Source organism: Oratosquilla oratoria, chromosome 12, assembly GCF_046742065.1.
Source record: "Oratosquilla oratoria isolate Oo_2021 chromosome 12, ASM4674206v1, whole genome shotgun sequence".
Lineage (NCBI taxonomy): Eukaryota > Metazoa > Arthropoda > Malacostraca > Stomatopoda > Squillidae > Oratosquilla > Oratosquilla oratoria.
The window spans coordinates 20564630-20586325 of NC_134788.1; the positions used below are offsets into that span (position 1 = coordinate 20564630).

At 36.9% G+C, this 21696-nt stretch overlaps 1 protein-coding gene across 2 annotated transcripts; it reads left to right on the forward strand.

Moving 5' to 3' along the window:
- Positions 1-324: 324 nt before the first annotated feature.
- On the forward strand, positions 325-21179 carry LOC143030588 (uncharacterized). 2 transcript variants are annotated; one of them, XM_076193749.1, is made up of 2 exons: positions 325-382; positions 17281-21179. In XM_076193749.1, exon 2 carries the CDS (start codon positions 17307-17309, stop codon positions 18267-18269), a length of 963 nt encoding a protein of 320 aa, XP_076049864.1. In that variant the 5' UTR covers positions 325-382; positions 17281-17306; the 3' UTR covers positions 18270-21179. The 2 variants fall into 2 exon arrangements, with proteins under 2 accessions (XP_076049864.1, XP_076049865.1); XM_076193750.1 differs by lacking the exon at positions 325-382 and adding an exon at positions 641-876.
- The last annotated feature ends 517 nt before the right edge of the window (positions 21180-21696 follow it).

The following is a 21696-nucleotide window of genomic DNA, read 5'->3' on the forward strand; positions in this document are numbered from 1 at the left end:
ATATCAAATTAAGACAAGTTTAGATTTAAGAAGGAAATAGGAGGCTAGAACTGGTTTACCAACAGGGTGGTCAACGAAAGGAATAGACTTAGTAACCATGTAGTGATCTCTGAAACTATCGGTTGTTTTAAGAAACGGTTAGACAACTTTATGAATAGGGATGACAGGTAGTAATGGACATGGAACTGCCTGGCGTAGGCCTTATGGTCTCTTGTAGTGTCCTTCATTCTTATGTTCTTATAGTTTTTTGTCGATATTCTATTAATTATCTTTCAAAGTTCCACTTCTTGTGGCTCATTTGTTTGTCGGAAGCTGATAATTCTATAAACACAATAGGTGAAGTTGGGAGTTATCAGCAAGGTTATGTGTCACGGATATTATGGTGAGAATGTTTGAAAATTGTACTTGTAAATGCTGAATTCTGTCTCGAAATAATTTACGTTTATGTATATGCATAAATACGTATTGTTTTTGTCATTAAAAGTAAGTTTTGGGGCAGTAAATGTTGTTTTGGTGTTTACACAATTATTCTGAAGCGAAAGTAGCTTAATTTTTCTGTATGTTGCATAGTATCTTTGTATGTTAGATGTTTAAGAGAAACCCGTGTCTAGAGGTCTGATGAATTGCTGAATTATAAATCTTTACAGTTATGCATTCATTAAGTTGTAATATGAAACTTGGGTTGTCTCATAGCTTGTCGGCCAGCTTGGTCCATTGCTAGCTCGGCACATCGCCAACTCGGCCCATCGGCTACTTGAGACGCCAAATTTTGTTTCAATAAATGCGAAGGTCGAAGAAATTAAAGTATGATAAACTCGTCTACTCTAACCAAACCGTGGTGGGCCAACTTGGTTGAGTAGATGGGCTAAGTTGGTGGTAGGTCGAGTTGACTTAAATTCAGTACTATTTGAATGTACCACATAGGCAGAGGAATCCAGGAGGTCCTATCATGTAACAAATGCTTCCCCCAACTTGTGCAACACAAAACTAATTCTTTTACAACATATATGGGTAAATTCATAGTTGTGCACACCTATGTGATATAGTAAGAGAAAAGTAATTATTATTTTTTTGTAAATAATAGTAGATCAATGTAATATGCGATTTTCTTGGTGGAAATCAATAACAAGAAAGTTCTTAAAACCAATTTCCCCATGTACAAAGTCACAGTGGCTGAATGATACACTGTGTTTTGATAGATGCCAAGGTCGAAGGAGTTAGTCTATTCTAACCTAAGCTAACCTACCTACCCTATCCTGTGGAATCTAACATCTATTCAGTAATCTTGAACTCAAAATTCTAAAGATCATCCTGGTCATCATCATCATGAATGTTGACAGCCCGATTATTATTGTACCTCGGGCAAATATTAGATGATGGCAGAACCCAATGTTCTCTCATAAAGTCCAAGGAAGCCCTGTTGTCTTCATAACCACTTATTAACGTCACCTGGAGTTGGAGAACACTTGGTCCACAATATGAAAGCTATCATCTGAATGTGACTGGACTGGCATGGCGTCTGGACCATTTTGTAGTGGCTTTGTTTGTTAGTAAATTTGGTTGTAACAAGATTTTTTGTTATTTCATTTCAGCCAAGAAAATAGCATATTATGTTTATGTATTATATTTTATAAAATTAATATTTAATTTTATAATGCTATATCGCATAGGCGTGCACAACTAAAATAATATCCAAATATGTTCTAGAATAGATCCTCATTATTGATAATTGAGGAAATGAATATGTATCACTGAACATTCTGATTCAGTCTTCTTTCCCAAACAAGTCCCCCCCCCCACACACATACTACACCTAAAATCTCAATAGGATTTTTATCTCTTTACGTGGTAGGGAGCTTAGTATGTTGACTTGTCTGGCAAGAAAATATAAATATGTATACTTCTGAGGATTATTATAAGATGAGGCACCTAAATTCATTCAATAGAATAAGCACCAGAGTTTTCAGTTTTAAGATTTGGCACCTGGTTGAAACACAGAAAGCACCTGTGCTCTGGTAATGATGCACAAGGTAGCCTTTAAAAGATAAAAACAAATATTCTAAAATGTTAAGTATTTTTTCTATTTATGACAGAGTTAAAGGATAATTTAACTATCATATTGTCCAGGTATATGATTGTATAAGCTTTGAAATTAAATAGATGAGGTCAGCTTGATTTAATAAATTATAACTAAGAGTTGAAAAAAAAATAGCACATAAAGTATTAACAGCTTAGGAATAAGCACCTCAGTTGGTTTATCTAGATTTGAAAGGCTTTTGGAAAAAGTAAGCCCAAAATATTAAATTTGAAAATGTAAGAAGCACAGTTCTTTAAAATAGAAGCAAACTTTGCCATGGCATCACATGTTATTTTGCAAGAAAATCCTTTGTGGCCAAATTAATCTATGCATCTCACTACACTATTCATTCTCCTGTGAAAAATATCCACATTTATTGGCTGTTTTGATGGGGTCTGACTTATAACCTTTCAAAATGCCATCTGCTAAACATGGGTATTATTTTTTTTAGAAGTGTACACCAACACAATATAGTAATAGAAAATTAAATGATAATTTTGTTAATTATAATACATCAATGTAAAATATGTTATTATTGGTAGAAATAAATAATAGAAACAGTTGCTAAAAGTGATGGGATTGGGAACTTTGTATGTTGCTTTGTATGACAAGATAATATGAAACTATACTCTTGGGGATCATTTTAAGTTGAGGCACTTAATTTATTCAATAGAATAAGCACCGTATTTTTCAATTTATGATTTGGCACCTGGTTGATATAGTAAAAATCACCTATGCTCTGTTAATGATACACAAGGTAGCCTTTAAATGATAAGAAAAATATTTTAAGATATTAAGGAACATTTCAATCATCACAAAGATTTAGAGGATAATTTAATTATATTATTCAGCTATATGGTCATATAAACTTTAAAATGAGTTAGATTAGGTTGTTGTTGTTGTTGTTGTTGTTGTCGTTCCCTAGACTGTCCGAGCAGTCCCGTCTCCCCAAGGAATGCCACAGCCGAAACTGGGTTTTCCCACAAATCCTTTATAGAGTGTATGTTGTGTTGTTTGCGTGCATGATTGTGTATAATGCAGTCTTCCATTATGTGTTGTATGGTATGGGGTGAAGTGTTACATCTTGGGCGGCTGTCCACAACGCGGTCATCCAGCCTCTTATGGTAGTTTAGAAGTGCTGGGTGGTGACCGCACTGCAGTCTGACCAAGTGGACTCTGTCCTTTCGTGAGAGAGAGGATTCAGAAGGGTGGATATCAGGGGGTCTGGCATGCAGCAGTGTGTTGTCTTTCAGTGTGTTAATGGAGCGGTGAGTGATATGATTATGAATATGTTTCCGGAGGCTGGTATTTGGTGGTTGTGGAGGAAGAGAAGAGAGTATCTGTGCGTGATAAAGGTCTTTGGGTGTTGTTTTAATGTTTCTTGGTGTGTGTGGGTGTTCTGCTTTGTAGTGTAGTGGGTGTGATGTGTTTGTGGTGGCTGCGGCAAGTGTTTGTGTGCCTCTCATATCGAGGTGGTCCTTGACTTTGAGGACTTTTGTTTCATGGTGTAAATGGTCTGTAGGTGTTGTATTTGTGCAGCCTGTAATTGTTTTTAGGGCTTTGTTTTGTATGATTTGAAGGGTGTTGTGGTGTGTCTCACTGAGATTAGGAGCCCATGCAGGACTCGCATAATTCATCACTGAGTGTATGCATTGCTTATATATTGTTATATTACTTTCTTTGTTTTGTCCAAATGTTGTTCCAGTGATTGACTTAAGTGCATTAAGTCTAGGTGTGCATTTGTTTTTTATGTTTGTGATGTGTTGTTTGAAAGACATGGATGTATCATATGTTACACCAAGAATTTTCGGTGTGTTTGTGTGTGGTATTAGAGTGTTGTTGATGTAGAGATGAGGTATGTATTTGTGTTCTTTTGTCCAGTTGGTGAGAAGTGTTGCTGTAGATTTGGTTGGAGCTGTTTTGAGTCTGTTTGTGATGAGAAATAATCCAGCCATACCTTGATACACTCAACACATGGTTATGTGTTGAGTGTATCAAGGTATGGCTGGATTATTTCTGCAGCTTTGTCTGTGTTACGATGTGTGCATGTGATTGTTATATTGTCTGCATAGGAAGAGATTTGTATTTCTGAGGTGTCTGGTGTGGGTAAGTCATGCATGTATAGATTGAATAGTGTGGGGGATAGAACTGAGCCCTGTGGTACTCCGTTCTTAATGTTTCTGATGTGCGATGATTGGCCATTATATGACACGTAAGCATTCCTACCTGCCAGATAATTGGCTAGCCATCTTTTGGTGTTATTGTGCATGTCTTTGTTATATATTTTATTTGTTAGGTTGTGGCAGGGGATAGCATCAAAAGCTTTACTAATGTCCAATGTTATAAGAAGTGTTCTGTGGTGGGGCCTATCTGAATTGATGCCATCTAAAATTCTTTGTGTGAGGTTTGTCAGAAGAGTGTTTGTGGAGTGTAGTGGCCTAAAACCGTGTTGTGAGTCAGCAAGGGGAATATGTGGTGTGACAAGTTTAAGTATTAGGTGTTCAATGACTTTAGAGGGGGTGCAGGGAAGTGTGATTGGGCAGTGCGATGTTGGGATTGTTGGGTCTTTGTTCGGTTTTGGAATTGTTATTATTTTACCATGCTTCCAGATGTCAGGTATAGTGTTGTGTGAATAGCTGTAGTTTGCAATGTTTGTGAGTGCGTGTATACCTTGTGGTCCAATGTGTTTTAGGTGGATGTTGCTTATGTTATCAGGGCCACAGGCAGATGAGTGCTTGAGATTATGTATTATGAGTTTTGTCAGACTGTCTATGAAGGGTGTATAGTCTGAGTCTGTGGGAAAGTCTTTCTTACGTCGAATGGTGCGTCGGTCATCAGGGTGAGAAGTGAGATGGCTTGTCTGTGCAAAATGACGTATGAGTGCGTTTGCTTGTTGTCTGTTTGAGGGTAGATTATCTGTTGTTGTGATTATTGCTGCTTGAGAGCGTGTGTTACTTTTGGATAGTGTAATGCTGTTGAGTGTTTTGTACAATTTGCTGGTGTTTGTTTTGTGATCAAGTGTATTGATAAAGTTTTGCCAATTTTGTGTTTTTTGTTCATATATTTTATTGGCAATCACAGTGTTTAGTGTTTGTATTTGGTCTGCTATGTTTTGAGGGATAGGTGTGGGGGTATCGTGTTTAAGTGTGTCACGTTGTCTGATGAGGCCTTGGATTTCTGGTGTGAAGTTTGGGTTGTGTGATTTTCTGTTGCCTCTAGGGATGTATCTCTTGTCTGCATTTTGTATGATTGTATTAAAAGTGTGCACAGCATTGTTTATGTTTGTGATTGGTGTACTGTTAAGTGTTTCAAAATGTTGTTCTGTCTCTTCAGTAAAAGCTTCCCAGTTAGCTCTCTTGTAATTGGTGTAAGTGTGTCTGTGGCCAACTGGGGTGCATCTTGTTTTGGTGGTGATGATGATTGGAAGGTGGTCAGAACCAAGGGTTCCGACCACTCTCCATGATGTTGTTGGGGTTAGGCAGGGGGAGCAGAAGGTGATATCAGGAGAGGAAGGAGTGTAGAGGGTTTGGTGTGGGAAATGTGTATGATTATGTGTGTTGTTCATGATAGTCAATGAGTCAAACTGAGTCTGTATATCAAGCCCTCTGTCTGTGTCAGGGTTGTTGACATACCAGGCAGATGACTTGGCGTTGAAGTCACCACCCATGATCAGGTTGGGGATTGAGGCTAGTTGGCTAAGTTGAGGCCTGAAGGTGTCTGGAACTGTGGGGGGTGATTGGGGGGGAATGTACATGTTAACTATTGTCAGTGTTGAATTGTTGCCTGTGCGGATACGAATGGATTGGGTTTCTGTTGTGTTATCTGTGGTAGGGAGGAGAATTTTGGTTGTGGCATTTGTGTCCACAAAACAGATGGAGTGGTGGATCAGGGTGATGAGTCCACCGCCATTGCCGTCAGTCCGGTCTTGTCTGATGGTGGTGTAATTATGAAATGATGGTGTTTTGTGTGAGTGTCTTAGTTTTGTTTCTTGTAAAATTGCAATGTGTATGTTGTGTTGTTTAAGAAAGTGTTCAAGTTCATGTTTTTTAGTGTTAATACCATCAATGTTGTGTTGTAATATGTTGATGTTGTGTGTTTTGTATGTGTTGTATGTTGCTGTTTGGGGTTGAGGTTGGGGTGGTAGTGGGGAAGGTGTAGGATCTGGGTCAGAGGGGGGGGAAAGGAGAGATCGGGGACAAAGGAAGGGGAGTACTAATCGGGGGTAAGGGCAAAGGGAAATTGGGAGTGGGTAAAGCCACGTCCACACGGTCGAGCACTGTCCGCCGGGCACGAGGGCTTTGCTTGACAACGGGCAATTTCATCGGGCAAACCATCAAACTGTCTGTTCCCAGCGCCATTTGCGGACAGTGGATGGATGGAGGGCTGACATCGCTGCCAAACGCACGAGGTGAGGTGCGAGCAAAGTTAGCAAACCCACTAAGTACAGACCGCCAATTAATCGCTTGCTCAATCGCCCAATGGCAAAGCCCTCTTTTATACACTACTATCTTTTCATTTCCTTAAGCCACGTCCACACGGTCGAGCAGTGTCTGTCGGTCACGAAGGCTTTGCCCTTGTACGAGCAGTTTCAGCGGGCAAACCATCAAACTGTCCGTTCCCGGCGCCAATAGAGGGCAGTGGATGGAGGTCTTCCATCACTGCCAAACGCACGAGGTAAGGTGCAGGCAGATCCACTGACTACCACGTTATTAGGACACCATGTCCACACCGAGTGCTAGTGCATATTGGTCACGACAAGACACTATAACTTTGATTGATATATATAAATCACATGAATGTCTGTGGAATGTAAGGTGTTTTGATTACAGAAATAGAGACAAACGTGCTGCTGGTGTAATGCTTTGCCTCATATTTGTCTCTTGCCTCTGAATGTAGCTTTCCACTTTCGATACAAGAATATAAAAACTGTTTATGTCCATCCGCACATAATTGTGGAACAAAGTTTCATTTTCCTCCTGCAATTCACGTAGGATTGTCACAGAGCTACCCAATCTTTCACGTCTCTGCAACCACTCCCGGCACCAGACACATCTCTGTGGTCTCTTGTTTTTCTTTTTAATGCAGGCACCAATTATGATAGAATATAGTGCTATCTTCTTTCGAAGTATGGAGTGCACCATGGTGATCGTACCGTAATGAACCACTCGCTCACAACAACTGGGGTCCGACTGCCCTCCAACCACCACAGACAGCTGTGTGGACATCTTATGCGGGCATAGTCTGCAGACTTTGCCCTGCTAGGCACAGCCTGCCAGGCACAGCTCGACCCTGTGGACGTGGCTTAAGGGTGCTGGCTGTGGTTGGGGAGGTGGGAGTGAGGTTACTGGAGGGCAGGTAGAACATGTCCAAGTGTTTGTGTATTGGTTTGTGTCAGCAAGTGTTGTACAAGTGAGGTGGGCCCAGTTTTTGCACATATTGCACTGAACTGAGCCCTTTGTCTGTCCGCTCAAAGTAATGGGTTTAGAGCATGTTGGGCATGTGTATTTTGTGGTGGGCCCAGGATTGCTCTCTACATCTCCGGCTAAAAGTAGAAGAAGAGGGGTGATCGCCGGAAAATCACCCCTCGATGCAGAAAAAACGTAACATTGCATGTTGGGAAAAAGGATTGTGGTACTCCCCAAGGTAGGCATAGCTCCTCTTGGGGATCGGTGCCACCTGTGTAGAGCAGATGGCCAGGGGTGGTTGCTGCCGTTTGGCCCCCAACTCTTGGGGTTGGGGGGTGGTCCCACAACGTAGACGCTGCAGCTCCAGGACCAGTTAGATTAGGTTATTTAAATTTGTTATAGATTATAACTAAGTTGTGAATGAAAAAAATCAGCACCTGAGATATTATCTACTCAAGATGAAGCACCTGTCTTTTAATCATTTTAAGAAAAGGCACCTCAATTGGTTTATCTTGAATTGATATGCACTAGGAAAAAGCAAGTCCAAATTACTCATTTTAAAAATTGAAGATGCATAGGTCCTTAGAATAGGAACAATCTCTATGGTGTCACATATTGCACAGGAAAATCCCTTGCAGACAAATCTATACTCCTAGCTACGTTATTAATTTTCCTGTGAAAAATATCCACATATATTGGCTATTTTGATGGGATTCGACTTAATTTACCTTTTCAAAATGCCATCTGCTAAGCCATGCTACTATGAATTATATCACAATATGAGGATTGACTGCATATGAAAGGTGTTACTTGAATCCATTTTCCCAAACCACATTTGGACATTGAAAATGTCAGTGATGGGTTTGAGTATGTTGAAGGGAGGATTTTATCACTGAACATTTGAAAAAAGAAACATATGCAGCAAACACTTTGTAGGTGAATCTGCACCTACTGACGACTACTCACATCCATCCTGCCTTCTCAAGCCCAGAGGAGGTTAGTCCATCAAGCACTGAAACAGAACAATCCCAATTCAAATATTGTTTATTCGTTCATTGTCAACTACTGAGCCTGAGAGGCTTAACCCATTAAACTCCGATGACAAGATGTCTTGTCATTTGGTCAAATAAAACAAAAAATCATAAAACACCAAAATGTTTGATCAAACACCAGAAAAATATTACGTCAATCCTCACTTCGCTCGCGAGCGAAGCGAGGACTGACGTCATATTTTTCTGATGTTTGATCAAACATTTTGGTGTTTTATGATTTTTTGTTTTATTTGACCAAATGACAAGACATCTTGTCATCGAAGTTTAATGGGTTAAGGGTGCAAGTCATATTCCCAATTTTCGCCAGGTCATTGCTGAACATTTTGCTTTTCTGTGGCCATATTTTCTTGCCTAGACTAATGATTTTTTTTACAGCTTAGATATAATGCTATGATACAGCCCTGTTATAGTTTTCTTAAAAAAGAAATATACATTATAAAAAAAAAAAAAAAAAAATCCAAGATTTTTATCTAGGCCTAAATATCATGGAAACTATTCAAAGAAAAATAATCTTTGTATAATAATTTATTAAAAGACACCCAAAGGAAAGATATTGCACATTTTCATTTGTATATGACAAATAGTATGTTCACACAATAAAAGCAATCCAAGGAAACTTTTTTTTTCTTTCTTTTTTCTTTTTATCGACAAAAAATCACAGATCCTTCAAGATTCATAGTGGAGGAATTTGAATATACATTGTTAAAAGAGAATTCTATTCTGATTTTTATGTCACAAGAATTTTTAAAATCGGGGCAATAGAAGTTGAGATATTAAATGATTGTCTTTTAAATTTCAATTTTGAGAAAAAGCATTTTTATGTTCAGGTGACTATATACAGTACAGTAATACTTTTTTTTTATGGCAATACTACTATGATTTGTTTCTTACCTTACACCTCATAGTGTACAAGAAATCAGATTTTCAAGGAAGGTCATTTAGGTCACCTCAGGTCACATTTATGGGGAAGGTGTGTGAGGTCATCTATGTTGATATTGGCACCTAGTCCCCTTTTGTCTTTTATAATACATAAATGAATGTAGATGTATTCTAAAAGACAAAATACTAATCCCCATCTGCTACGTTTTCCCATTGTTTATGTATAAAGAAAAATGATAAAATGCACTGGATAACACGAGAGCTCGAAAATTAACACAAGAAATCGCGCGTGAAATCGTGCGTAAGGTCTTTATACACTTGGGAAAATCGATTAGTGAGCTGCTTTGTGTGTAGTCGATTGCTGCCAGTGGAAAACATATACGTAAATATAGTCACCAAAAAAAACGAATAAAAACGATGCAAAAGTAATATATAAGAAGATAAGTAACCGTATGAATGTAAACAGAGTTAAATCCCCACCACGTGGGGTAGTAGACATTTAAACTTTTAAATGGCAAAACAATAATCTTAGGGCTGGCAGACTTGTGCGTCTTCTCCCCACAGCCATCACAATGTCATATACTGATTTGATTTATTTATTTTTATTTATTTATTTATTTATTTATTTATTTTTTTTTTTTTGCCGAAAAAATCATTTTCGCCCTTGAGCCAAGTCCACACTGCCTCATGCAGAACTGCATGCAGCAGCAGGTGGTGGTGTTGAAAGTTGAGCTGTCCACACTGACGCCCACACTGAATGGGTATAAGGAAAGAATGCCAGTTTTACAGATGCAGTTCTTATTTATATCATTGGATAGCTCCTATCATTCTGAATGTTTTGAACCCCATAAAAAACACTGCTAATTAGTAGTAACATCAGTAGTAATTTAATTTTTTTAGTGATTTTTTGCAGGAGAATAGCACAACTGCACCTAACCTATAAACTCTTGCAAAAATGTTGTGCTGGGAGCAGAGAGAGCCTAAAGTTCTGTTGTCTGCAGTGCCTACAATTTTTCATTTTGGCGTATTTTTATTAAAGAAAAATTTGTAGATATAAAGTTGTATGCCAGTCTCACAGGTGCAATTCTTATGTACATCAATATAAAGTGTATTTTTGGCGGGAGGGGCTGCCGCACCTAACCTATCATTTTTAATGACACAGTTCAGAGTAACTCTTTCCTCATATCATTAAGACTCACACTTATGTCACCTTACCCTTTATGTCCTATAAATAGGGGTGCTGCTTCATTAACCATAAAATATTGGGTATAGCTTCTCAACCAATCAATGGGGCTAGCAGAAGTGACCATGACAGAGAGGAAAACTCTCCATCTTTTTTTGGTCTTGTTTATATTTTTTAGTCCTCAACATTCAAACCAATGCTTTAATTGAATGTTGGAGTTAATGTCAATATGTCAAATCTATCTTAGCTCTAGGGACATCATCCTTAAACAATACAACCTTTGGAAATGGGTCACATGTCAACATTATTTATTCCTAGTAGTACCCTTCAGTACCACATGTTGGTAGTTTACCCAACTACAAAGAGGCAGCAAGGTAACTGTGACATCAGCTTTTCTGTTTGCTATTGTTAAAAAAGGAATTTAATTAAATAAATGTATAATTTAGATTATAACATAATAATATAGGTACTAATAGACAAGGCCCACAGAGAACAAGGATGCTATAAATAATTCAAATCATGTCAAGCAAAGCAAAATAGGAATGACCCCAGCCACACACTACAACACTCCTCAGACCATACAAAACAAAGCATTATAAATAATTACAGTACAGGGTGCACATATACAATACCTACAGACCACCTACACCATGAAACTAAAGTCCTCAAAGCCAAAGATCACCTTGACATGAGAGGCATACTTGCTGCAGCCTCCACAAACACAGCACACCCATTGTACTACATAGCAGAACACCCACACACACCAAGAAATATAAAAAAACACCCATATATCTATATCACAAACACAGCACACCCATTACACTACATAGCAGAACACCCACACACACCAAGAAATATAAATAAAAACACCCATATATCTATATCACACACAGATACTCTCTTCTTTTCTTCCAGAACCACCAAATACCAGCCTCCGAAAACATATTCATAATCACATCACTCACTGCTCCATTAACATGCTAAAAGACAACACATTGCTGCATGCCAGACCCCCTGGTATCCATCCCTCTAGTCTAGGGAACAACAGCAAAAGTTTATAAATAATAGAAATTTTGATTATAATATATGCCATGCACTTGCTGCTGGTATATTAAATACTTATGGCTGAAAATATAGAGTCTGCCAGTTGTTGATTTTTACTGGTGTTGCCTTTGTGACAGTTTGAGAATCTGAAAATGACCAGTAACCTTTGAAAAAAACATAGTATTTCATCATAGAAATGAATTCAGAATGAAGGGCTCAGTTCCTTTTGATATTACTGTACAGGGTATTGACTGAATAAGTCTTGTGTAGTCAATGTGTTGTAGAATCAAGTGATAACCTTAGAACAATCGGCCAGCATTCTTTCATTGTCGGAGACTATTCAAAAATGCAAATTGCTTTAAACTTCTATCTGTCCTTCCCTCCTTAAATCTCCCCTTTACCATCTCCATAATGCTGTCTCTTCAATACAATATTGTCCTGAAAAATAGAATTGATGGATGTTGTAAATGGAAACAAATATATTGGTACAATCTCTCCTTTACTATCCCTGTAATATCCCTTTGATTGGATATTGTCCCCAAAAATAGAAATGCTGGATATTGACAATGAAATACAATACAATCATAAGTACCACTCTCATATGCAATCTGCTTCAGTTACAACTTTTATTGCACAATAGTAAATACAGGTTGAATGAAGTTGAATAATGGTTTGTTATTACTGACTTATTCTGAAATTGAAAACATAATCAGAATATAATGCTCATATAACTTTCAACCTACCATTTTTGGGAAGTATAATGGCCATCCCAGACCACTTAGCTCACCATAAGTACATAGTATTTTATATTTTACATTTTACAGATATATTTTGCAATACATGTAATCATGGGTCTTTGGAATGCTCATTAATACTGTATTGTAGTAGTCAAAATTGGAAAATGATCAATTGTGGTATCTATTTCATAAAACATATTTGAAGATGATAAGAATATACATACATATACCAGGGGCTTTTCCTTCCTCACAAGGGAGATAGCCAAAGTTAAATGGTATAATTTCACTCCCACCCATTTCACTTCCATTCAACATCCTTCCCTCCCTCTTATCTTGGCTCCTCCTGGATGACAGGCCATCCCTGCATCTTGCCCATTGCCTTGGAGCAGAAGCAATGCAGCAAGACACAGCACATCCATGGCAAGGCTGCTGAATTCAATTGTGTCAAAATAACATTAACACATAACCATTCTCTAACCCCCCCCTCATCCCAAAACTCTTTTCCATGGATCACAACATCATCCGTACATCATCCGTACATGACCGTACTCACCTTTGCCATCTGCCTTTTCCCTTCCTCAACAAACATCGCCCTCCTGTTCAACACCCCTTTTACTCTATCCATCCATCTCATCCTCAACTGCCCCATTATGTTAACTCCATCTACCTATGCCTTCCACACTTCTTTTACTAATCTTTCTTCACTCAATCCATGTGTCCAAACTATTCCAATAATCTTTCAACCCTATCTATCAACTCCTTTTCCACCCCTATCCTCCATACCTCATTTCTCACTCTGTCCAACCTTGTAACCCCTATCATATTTCTGAGACATTTCTTCTCAAACACATTTAAACTCTTCCTCTCTTATGTTCAATGTTTCTGCCCCATACAGTGCTGTCAGTGCAATCACCCCTTCATATATACACACAGTTGAAATAGTGCATACGAAAAAGGAGCTCTGAACTGCTAAGCACCACTTTGTTGACAGACGAATTTGAAACTGGCGCTAGTTGTGTTTACTAAAGTGGGAAGGGAAAAGTGTACTACGAGTGACCAAAATGTAATATTTTTTTTTTGTTTTTTTTTTATCGATTACTCTGAGAATGGAAGAAAATAATGGCAATTTAAGGAAAAACGAAGCAACGAAGAGATGTGTGGATGTAAGTATGGTAGAATCACCACTGGGAGTGATCCCCAAAAGGACATGCCTGAATGAAACCCCTAAGATGTACCAAAGGTTCGAAAAAAAATTATTTTCCAGATTTAACAGAGAGGGTGGAATTATAAATATAAGGATAGAAATAGAGAACCCATGTATAAAGATATAGTGAGAAATAGATCAATGTTTTATTAGATGAAATAATTGAACTAAAGAATGAACATAGGGTGATGTATAGAGAGATAGCCCTGCTAAGAAAGGAAAATGAGACTAACAGGGAGCTAGATGATGTGAAAAGGAACTAAATGTGATCAAGTGAGAAGATGAAAGAGTGAAAAATGAAGATATAAATAAAAATGAGGTATTAGAAAAAGAAATGAAGGACCAAATACAGGCAGTGATTGAGAAAGTGGAAGAGAAGATGAAAGAAAATAATCTCCAAAAAATAAAGAAACAGTAAAATGTAGAACAGGAAAATAAAAAATTATCTTTTAAAGAAATAGTAGAGCAACAAGTCAAGGAAAATGCTAAGGAAACGGTAATTAAAGTAATTAAGGAGAAAGGAAATTCGGTCAGGGACACGGTGGATAAAAAAATGCATTGTAATCAATGGTATTAATGAGAAACATGATGTTCGTAGATATCGGAGAGAAAAAGAGGAGAAAGAGATTGCTAAAGAAATTCTGAAAGAGATTCAAGAGGAGGGACAGAATATAGATATAGACTTTGTCCTATAGTATTTGATGGTAATAGACCTTTTAATTCTGTATCCACAATTCCCATTTTGTTGGGTTTCTCTGTTAACAGGTAGTCATTTAATTTGTTTAGGCCAGAAATCATTCCGTCTATGTGTATGTTATTTTTAATTTCTTTGTTCTCTTTTTTTGGTTCACATTTTTTTTTTTTTTTTTTTTATGTACCATTTTCTCAGCCTCATGTCCAATACCCTCCAAAAAGAAGAAGAAAAAAAAAAAAAAATCATTCTCTTTATTCTCCGTTCTTTTCTCATTTTTTTTTTCATTGCATTTCTAAGTGCCTTTTCTTTTTCTATGTCCTCATTGCTTATTTCCTTTATATCCATACATTGTTATATTTTTCACTGCTAGCTTTGCTGCTTTTGATAGTACTTCAGCTATCATTTGAGTCCTTAGTTTGATTTGTAGTGGCCTATAGCGTTTTTCTATAGAGTTGTTTTTGGTGTCATTTAAACAAGTCCTTTTTGGTATCGCTCCAAGTGACGATTCTACTCTACTCATGTTTAGTCCTCTTATTGTTAGTTCATTATGCTCTCTTTCTCCTCTTCCTCCATTCTCTACATTAATACACTTTATCAACGTGGGTAATTTAAACTTTTTCACTATAGCAGTCACTCAAAAACCTTAACTTCTTCACCGTAAATATAAACATAGGTGTTTCCTTGTCTCTAGCGAAATAATCGCTGCCTTGAAGCTCGTTTACTAGCCTTCTGTTTTCTCTGACAGCACAAAGAGAAGTATGTGTGTGTGTGTATATATATACTGTATGTACATATATATATATATATATATATATGTGTACATATATATATGCATATATATGTATGTATGTACATATGCCATGTATGTATATATGTATATGTATTTTATACATGTTTTATATATAATATATATATACATATATATACATATATATACATATATATAAATGTGTATATATATAAATATATATATATGTATATATATATATATATATACATATATATAAATATATATATATGTATATATATATATATATATACATATATTTATATATATGTATATATATATATATATATGTATATATATATATATATGTATATGTTTTTGGCCACCTGTAAGATCACCTTCACAGAGCCTTAGCCCACTACACCAACAGAGACTTAAAAGCCTTGAAACCTGAAATCAAACTGATTCCCAAGGATAGGAAAGATCACTAATCTGCGACCCCAATTCCTGTTTTACACAAGGCCCAAGTCCACCAGTTGGCAAGGGGTAAGGATGGAAACAAATCCCTTTCACGCTTTTTGCCATTGTAATTATGAGAGAAATTTGCTAGTAACAATGATATCAATCCAGTCATTTTTATGACAGTCGCATGCAGGATTCGAACCCACTGCTTTCGGCCACCCATTCGATTACAGGTTTCAAGGCTTTTAAGTCTCTGTTGGTGTAGTGGGCTAAGGCTCTGTGAAGGTGACATATATATATATATATATATATGGACTTGAGTAGGTGTTTAATTCCTGTTTTCAGTTTATCTCATCACTTGTCAGCAATGAGTGTTACTCCTCCTCCTTATCTCCCTCACTTCCTTATCACTCCTGATGCCCTACTCACCCCATTCCCAAAGTGAAACTCACTCTTACCTTTCAATTTAATACTAACACTCATCTTTTCACAACGAAAGAACCAGTCTCCAACTTTACTCTCTGTACCACACCCACACATATCGGTAGTTAATGACCCAGTTACTAGTGATTTGGTTGGAGTCCTCGTCCCAGATCCTTCTGTGCCTTGAGATCTATTAGAAGAAAAATTTAGAGTGGAGGATCCCTAACCCCATGACTCTGTCCCAATTTTCCTCTTGATCATGCATGAGACCGACCATGGTGGGAAAGATGATGAGGCAATCATAGAAAAACTCAATGGGCACATAAGAAAGCTTTAAGGAAAAAATAAAATTGTCAGTCTGCTTAAGAATGATTTAGAAAGCACCTACCTAATGAATGAATGAGTATTTCATTCCGACTTATGTGCTTATGCTTGACTGATGTTCTAGAATTGTACAATACACAATAACCAGAAACCATGACAAAAGGGAAGGAAATATTGAGCTACTGTAAAACTTCTTGTTGAAATGATACTTTGAGCAGTTTTTTCAGGATTTTGTTTGTGGTGGAGCCCTGAGAGGATGTCACTCGGTCTCTGAACTCTGCCTAAGATGTCTATAAACCTTTTGGATAAGTCACCCTTCCAGTCTTTTGTACTACACTATGATTAAAAGGAGCTTTCTACTTAAAACCTTCATTTGAGTGTTCAAGTTGATTGGCAGCAGACATTGTTGGCCTGTAACCATGTTATGTAACATAACTAGACACATTTGGTATTTCCATTGAGTGTATCTGTAATTTGAATTGACAACAAATCCTTCATTACCTTGGTATCCCATAGTCGTCTATGTGAGAAATCATTAGGGAATTCAGAAGACTAAGTTCTTATGAGCCATTGTGGATAGAATTAAATAGAAGGATTTTTATTTTTTCATTAGGACAGAATATGAATCCTGGTCATGTTTTGAAACCTTTACCACATCTTATCTAGAGGTCTTTCACCTAATGTGGTCTTGCAATCTTTGCTGGAGCTCTACTGTGGAACATCATTAAGGGTAATATTACAGATATGCAGCTGTATCCTGTTTGGATAAGGAACATCAGTTCCCTATTATAAGGTATTGGGTATGTAGCACTAAAGATCAGCCCAATCCCCCCTTTTTTTCAGGACATGAATACCTATGAAGCTCTGAGTAGATAGGTTATGCCCTAAGTATATAATATAAAGATCTCAACACAAAACTAATGGTATAGTAGATAAGATGTCCAAGACAGATGAAAATCCTCAAGCATGACATTTGCGATGCAAGTTTCTCAATAATATGTTATCTCAAAATACACTTGAAGAATCAAACAAGCAAAAAATGTTTTACAGAATGAATTTTGCTTTGCAGATTTCTCACAAAAGAGCAGGTTCTAAATGGATGTGATGACTGACACAGTAGAGAATCCTTTCCAGTGTGACCCATGTGATGCAGCTTTCTCACTAAAGGAAAAACTCAAAAGGCATAGTATGACCCGCACAGGAGACAAGCCCTTCCAGTGTGACACATGTGATGCAGCTTTCTCACGAAAGGGTACTCTCAAAAATCATGTGATGACCCACACGGGAGAGAAGCCTGTCCAGTGTGAACTATGTGATGCAGCTTTCAGAAAAAAGTATAGTCTCAAAAGGCATGTGATGACCCACACTGGAGAGAAGTCTATCCAATGTGACCTATGTGATGCAGCTTTCAGAGAAAAGGGAGATCTCAAAAGCCATGTGATGACCCACACTGGAGAGAAGCCTCTCCAGTGTGGCCTATGTGATGCAGCTTTCTCAAAAAAGGGTCATCTCAAAAGCCATATGAGGACCCACACAGGAGAGAAGCCTTTCCAATGTGAACTATGTGATGCAGCTTTCTCGCAAAAGAATACTCTCAAAAGCCATGTGATGAACCACACAGGAGAGAGGCCTTTCCGGTGTGACTTATGTGATGCAGCTTTCAGAGAAAAGGGTACTCTCAAAAGACATGTGATGACCCACACAGGAGAAAAACCTTTCCATTGTGACCTCTGTGATGCATTTTTCAGAGGAAAGAGAGATCTAAAAATACATTTAATGATCCACACAGGAGAGAAGCCTTTCCAGTGTGACCCATGTGGTGCAGCTTTCAGACACAAGAGTGCTCTCAAAAGCCATGTGATGACCCACACAGGAGAGAAGCCTTTTCAGTGTGACCTATGTGATGCAGCTTTCTCACAAAAGACTAATCTCAAAAGCCATGTGAGGACCCACACAGGAGAGAAGCCTTTCCAGTGTGACCAATGTGATGCAGCTTTCTCAAAAAAAGTTACTCTCAAAAGGCATGTGATGACCCACACAGGAGAGAAACCTTTCTAGTGTGGCCTATGTGATGCAGCTTTCCCACAAAAAGGTTATCTCAAAAGCCATGTGATGACCCACAAAAGATAGAAGCCTTTCCAGTGTGACCTATGTGATGTAGCTTTCTAAAAAAAGTGTCATCTCAAAAGCCATATGATGACCCACACAGGAGAGAAACCTCTCCAGTGTGGCCTATATATAGCTTTCTCACAAAAGAATTGTCTCAAAATTGATATGATGACCCACACAGGAGAGAAGCCTTTTCAGTGTGCCCAGTGTGATGTAGTTTTCTCAAAAGAAGTTTCAAAAGCCATGTGATGACCCAGACTGGAGAGATGCCTTTCTAGTGTGGCTTATGTGATACAGTTTTTGTACAAAACAGAAATCTTAAAGCTCATATGATCACCCACAAAGGAGAGAAGCCTGTCAAGTGTGATCAGTGTGATGCCGCTTTCGTATAAAACAGTTGCCTTAAAGTTCATGTGATTGCCCACACAGGAGAGCCCTTTCAAAGGATTACAAAGGTGGAGCATGCCAACAGGAGACCTTTTGGTCCATATATAGGTCGGATGCAAAAAAAAAAGTCATAATAATAAATTAATGAATAAAAAATATAATAATGTAAATAACAAATAAAATACGTAAATAGATGCATAGGTATAGTTAAATAATAAACAGGTAAATAGTAGATAATGATAAATTGACATATAACTAATGATAAATGAGAATCAAACAGACAAATGATAACAAAACAAACTGTAGTGCAGCTTTTTCACAAAGAGGTAGTCTTCAAAGGCATGTGATGATCCACATGAGAGAAATCTTTTCAACATGGTAATTGATGCAGTTTTCAGATAAATATTCTCTCAAAATCCATGTGATGCATAAAGGAGAGAAGCCTTACCTGTGTGACTTGCACTGTACTGCTTTGTCATTAAATATTCATCTGAAGAATCATGTTATGACCATTACTTAAAAGAAGTTTCCTTTTCAGTGTGAGAGAGGGCGTTTTCTTAGGTAACAATAGTCTTGCATTAAAACCATACTTAGTAGGGAAGCCTCAGTGTGACTTAGAGAGAAGCCTCTTCATCATGCTCATGTAAGAGTATCCCAAAGATAATTATCAGTATTGTGGTCAGTGGTGTACCAGCACTTCTATCCATGTGGTCACTATGAAATAACTGTCAAAAATGATATCATATCTCACATATTGGTCTAGTTAGTCAGGGTGAGTTCATATATGTATATTCTCAAGAACCTTAATGTAATTTGATCTGCCAAAAGGCTGATTTGATATATGCTTAGATATAGTCTCTCAGTTTCAAAGCTATTAAGTACATTAGCTATTACCAGTAACAGTAGTCAATCAGGTATTGTCTGTTTATTCATCTCCCTATAGTCAATAACTGGACACATGGCACAATCTGATTTTGGCACCAGAATCAATGGGAAGTTCCATTCACTTTGGGTTCTGTGACATCCTGCTATGACAGTTCAGTGATCAATTTATCTACAATGGCTAGCTTGGAATGGGGTAGTCTGTAGGCAGGTATATAAAGAAACTGAGTCCCTGGTTTTGATTTAATCTGATGTTTTAAAACATTTGCTTTGCCCAAGGTATCCCCCAGTTAAGCAATTGCTTTATTGTGCTTCACTAGCAAAGGAATTAAACTTGATTCTAATTGAGGACAACTAGTAGACTAGTTGACTCATATTTCTCCCTCAAATGTTTCTTCCTGAATTGAACAGATTGATGAAATTGGTGATTCCACCTCTTCAGAACTCTCATTTAAAATGTTAATATGTCTTTAACAGACTTGAAAACGTGCCATTTGTGTACTTTTTCTTAAGACTGTCATTTTTCAGGTACTAATAATTAATATTTCTACCTTGTTCTTGTATGATAAATTCCCAAGTCCAATTTCAAACATTATATCCTAATTGATTATTGGATGGTTAAAATTTTGGAGTCTACAGTGACTCCTTTCAAATCTTCATGTACACTGCTAATTTCTATGGAGTACATGAATGGGATTTCTTGAACATCTGAGTCATGTTCATTATATGTGTGTTTTTCTTCCTCTTGTCATATCTGTTCTTGAATAGACCACTTTGCCTTAACGCCATTCAATATAGCATTCCTTTCGTCCCCATCTCTCACAATAGGTTCTTTGGCTGTTCATGTTGGCGTTCTGTATCCTAAGTGTTTTTAATTTATGGGCTATTTATATTTTTATCAGTTCACTTTTTAAAATTGTGGAAGAGAGAATTGCCCAAGATTTGGTGGAGTGTGGTTATTGTGGTTAGTGTTTAAGGGGGCAGATGAGAGAAGAGTTGTGCAAACTGACCATTCTCATAGTATATTTGGTGTTGTGAGGGAACGTGTAAATGAGGCACCACCAGCTTCATGATCTGAGAACTGTTTGTATTTGCAGGCTATATTTATATAACAAAATCAAATATTATTTATTATACAACTAACAGTATATAATTAAGAAATATGAATTAGATTTTTGTAAAGATGTAAAGAATACAATTAACTGCTAACAACTTATATAGAATTTGTTTATCCCTATGACAACTACAGTTTCTCCTGTGGTCTATTTAGCACTATGAGGCTGCATTAAATCAATATGATATTTTTAAAGTTACAAAATGAATAAATTGCTTGTATCATGAATGTAAGTAATATGTTTTAGACATTAATAAAAGGAATGTAGAAAAATGTTAAATGATTTTCAACTTGTATGAAATCCAATGTATTGATGGTAAACTGACTTCAGTGAATAGTATATTTTTCTTGTTTATAGTTTAACTGATACTTTATCAATTGTATCTCCTTCTCACTAAAAATAGTTATTACACAATTGTATTGTTTCCATATATTACTTTATATCTTACTAATTATGAATATTACTTTATATTTCATTTATACATACACACACATGTATATATGTATATATATATATATATATATATTTATATATATATATATATATATATATATATACATATATATATATATATATATATATATTTCCACAGTCCTCAAAAATAATCTTAGAGTTTTCTTGGGTTTGTTCAGCATTACCAGGTTGTTTTATAGAAATATAACACTGTTCAAACTTGTAAAATTATTTTGGTATCTATTCAATAAAAGAAATTTTTTTAATATTGTGAAAAGAGATCAAATAATATTTTAGTGCCTGAAAACTCAAATTGTGTGAATGCTGGGCTACCTGGGTTTCATCTGATTTATTTGCTTTCAGACAATTACAGCAATATAGAAATTTAAAAATGAGTAAAATGGACTATGTATATTATGAATGGAGAACTGAGCAAGATTATCAACAAAAGACAGATTAGAGGGGGAAAAAGAGAGAGAGAGAAACAAGGTTTCACGCCCATCTTTTTTTGACTTTGTCACTATCAGTTCCCGTGTCTC

Coding starts and splice junctions, on each gene's coding strand:
- LOC143030588 (XM_076193749.1), top strand. CDS start 17,307: ATGGATGTGATGACTGACACAGTAGAGAATCCTTTCCAGTGTGACCCA.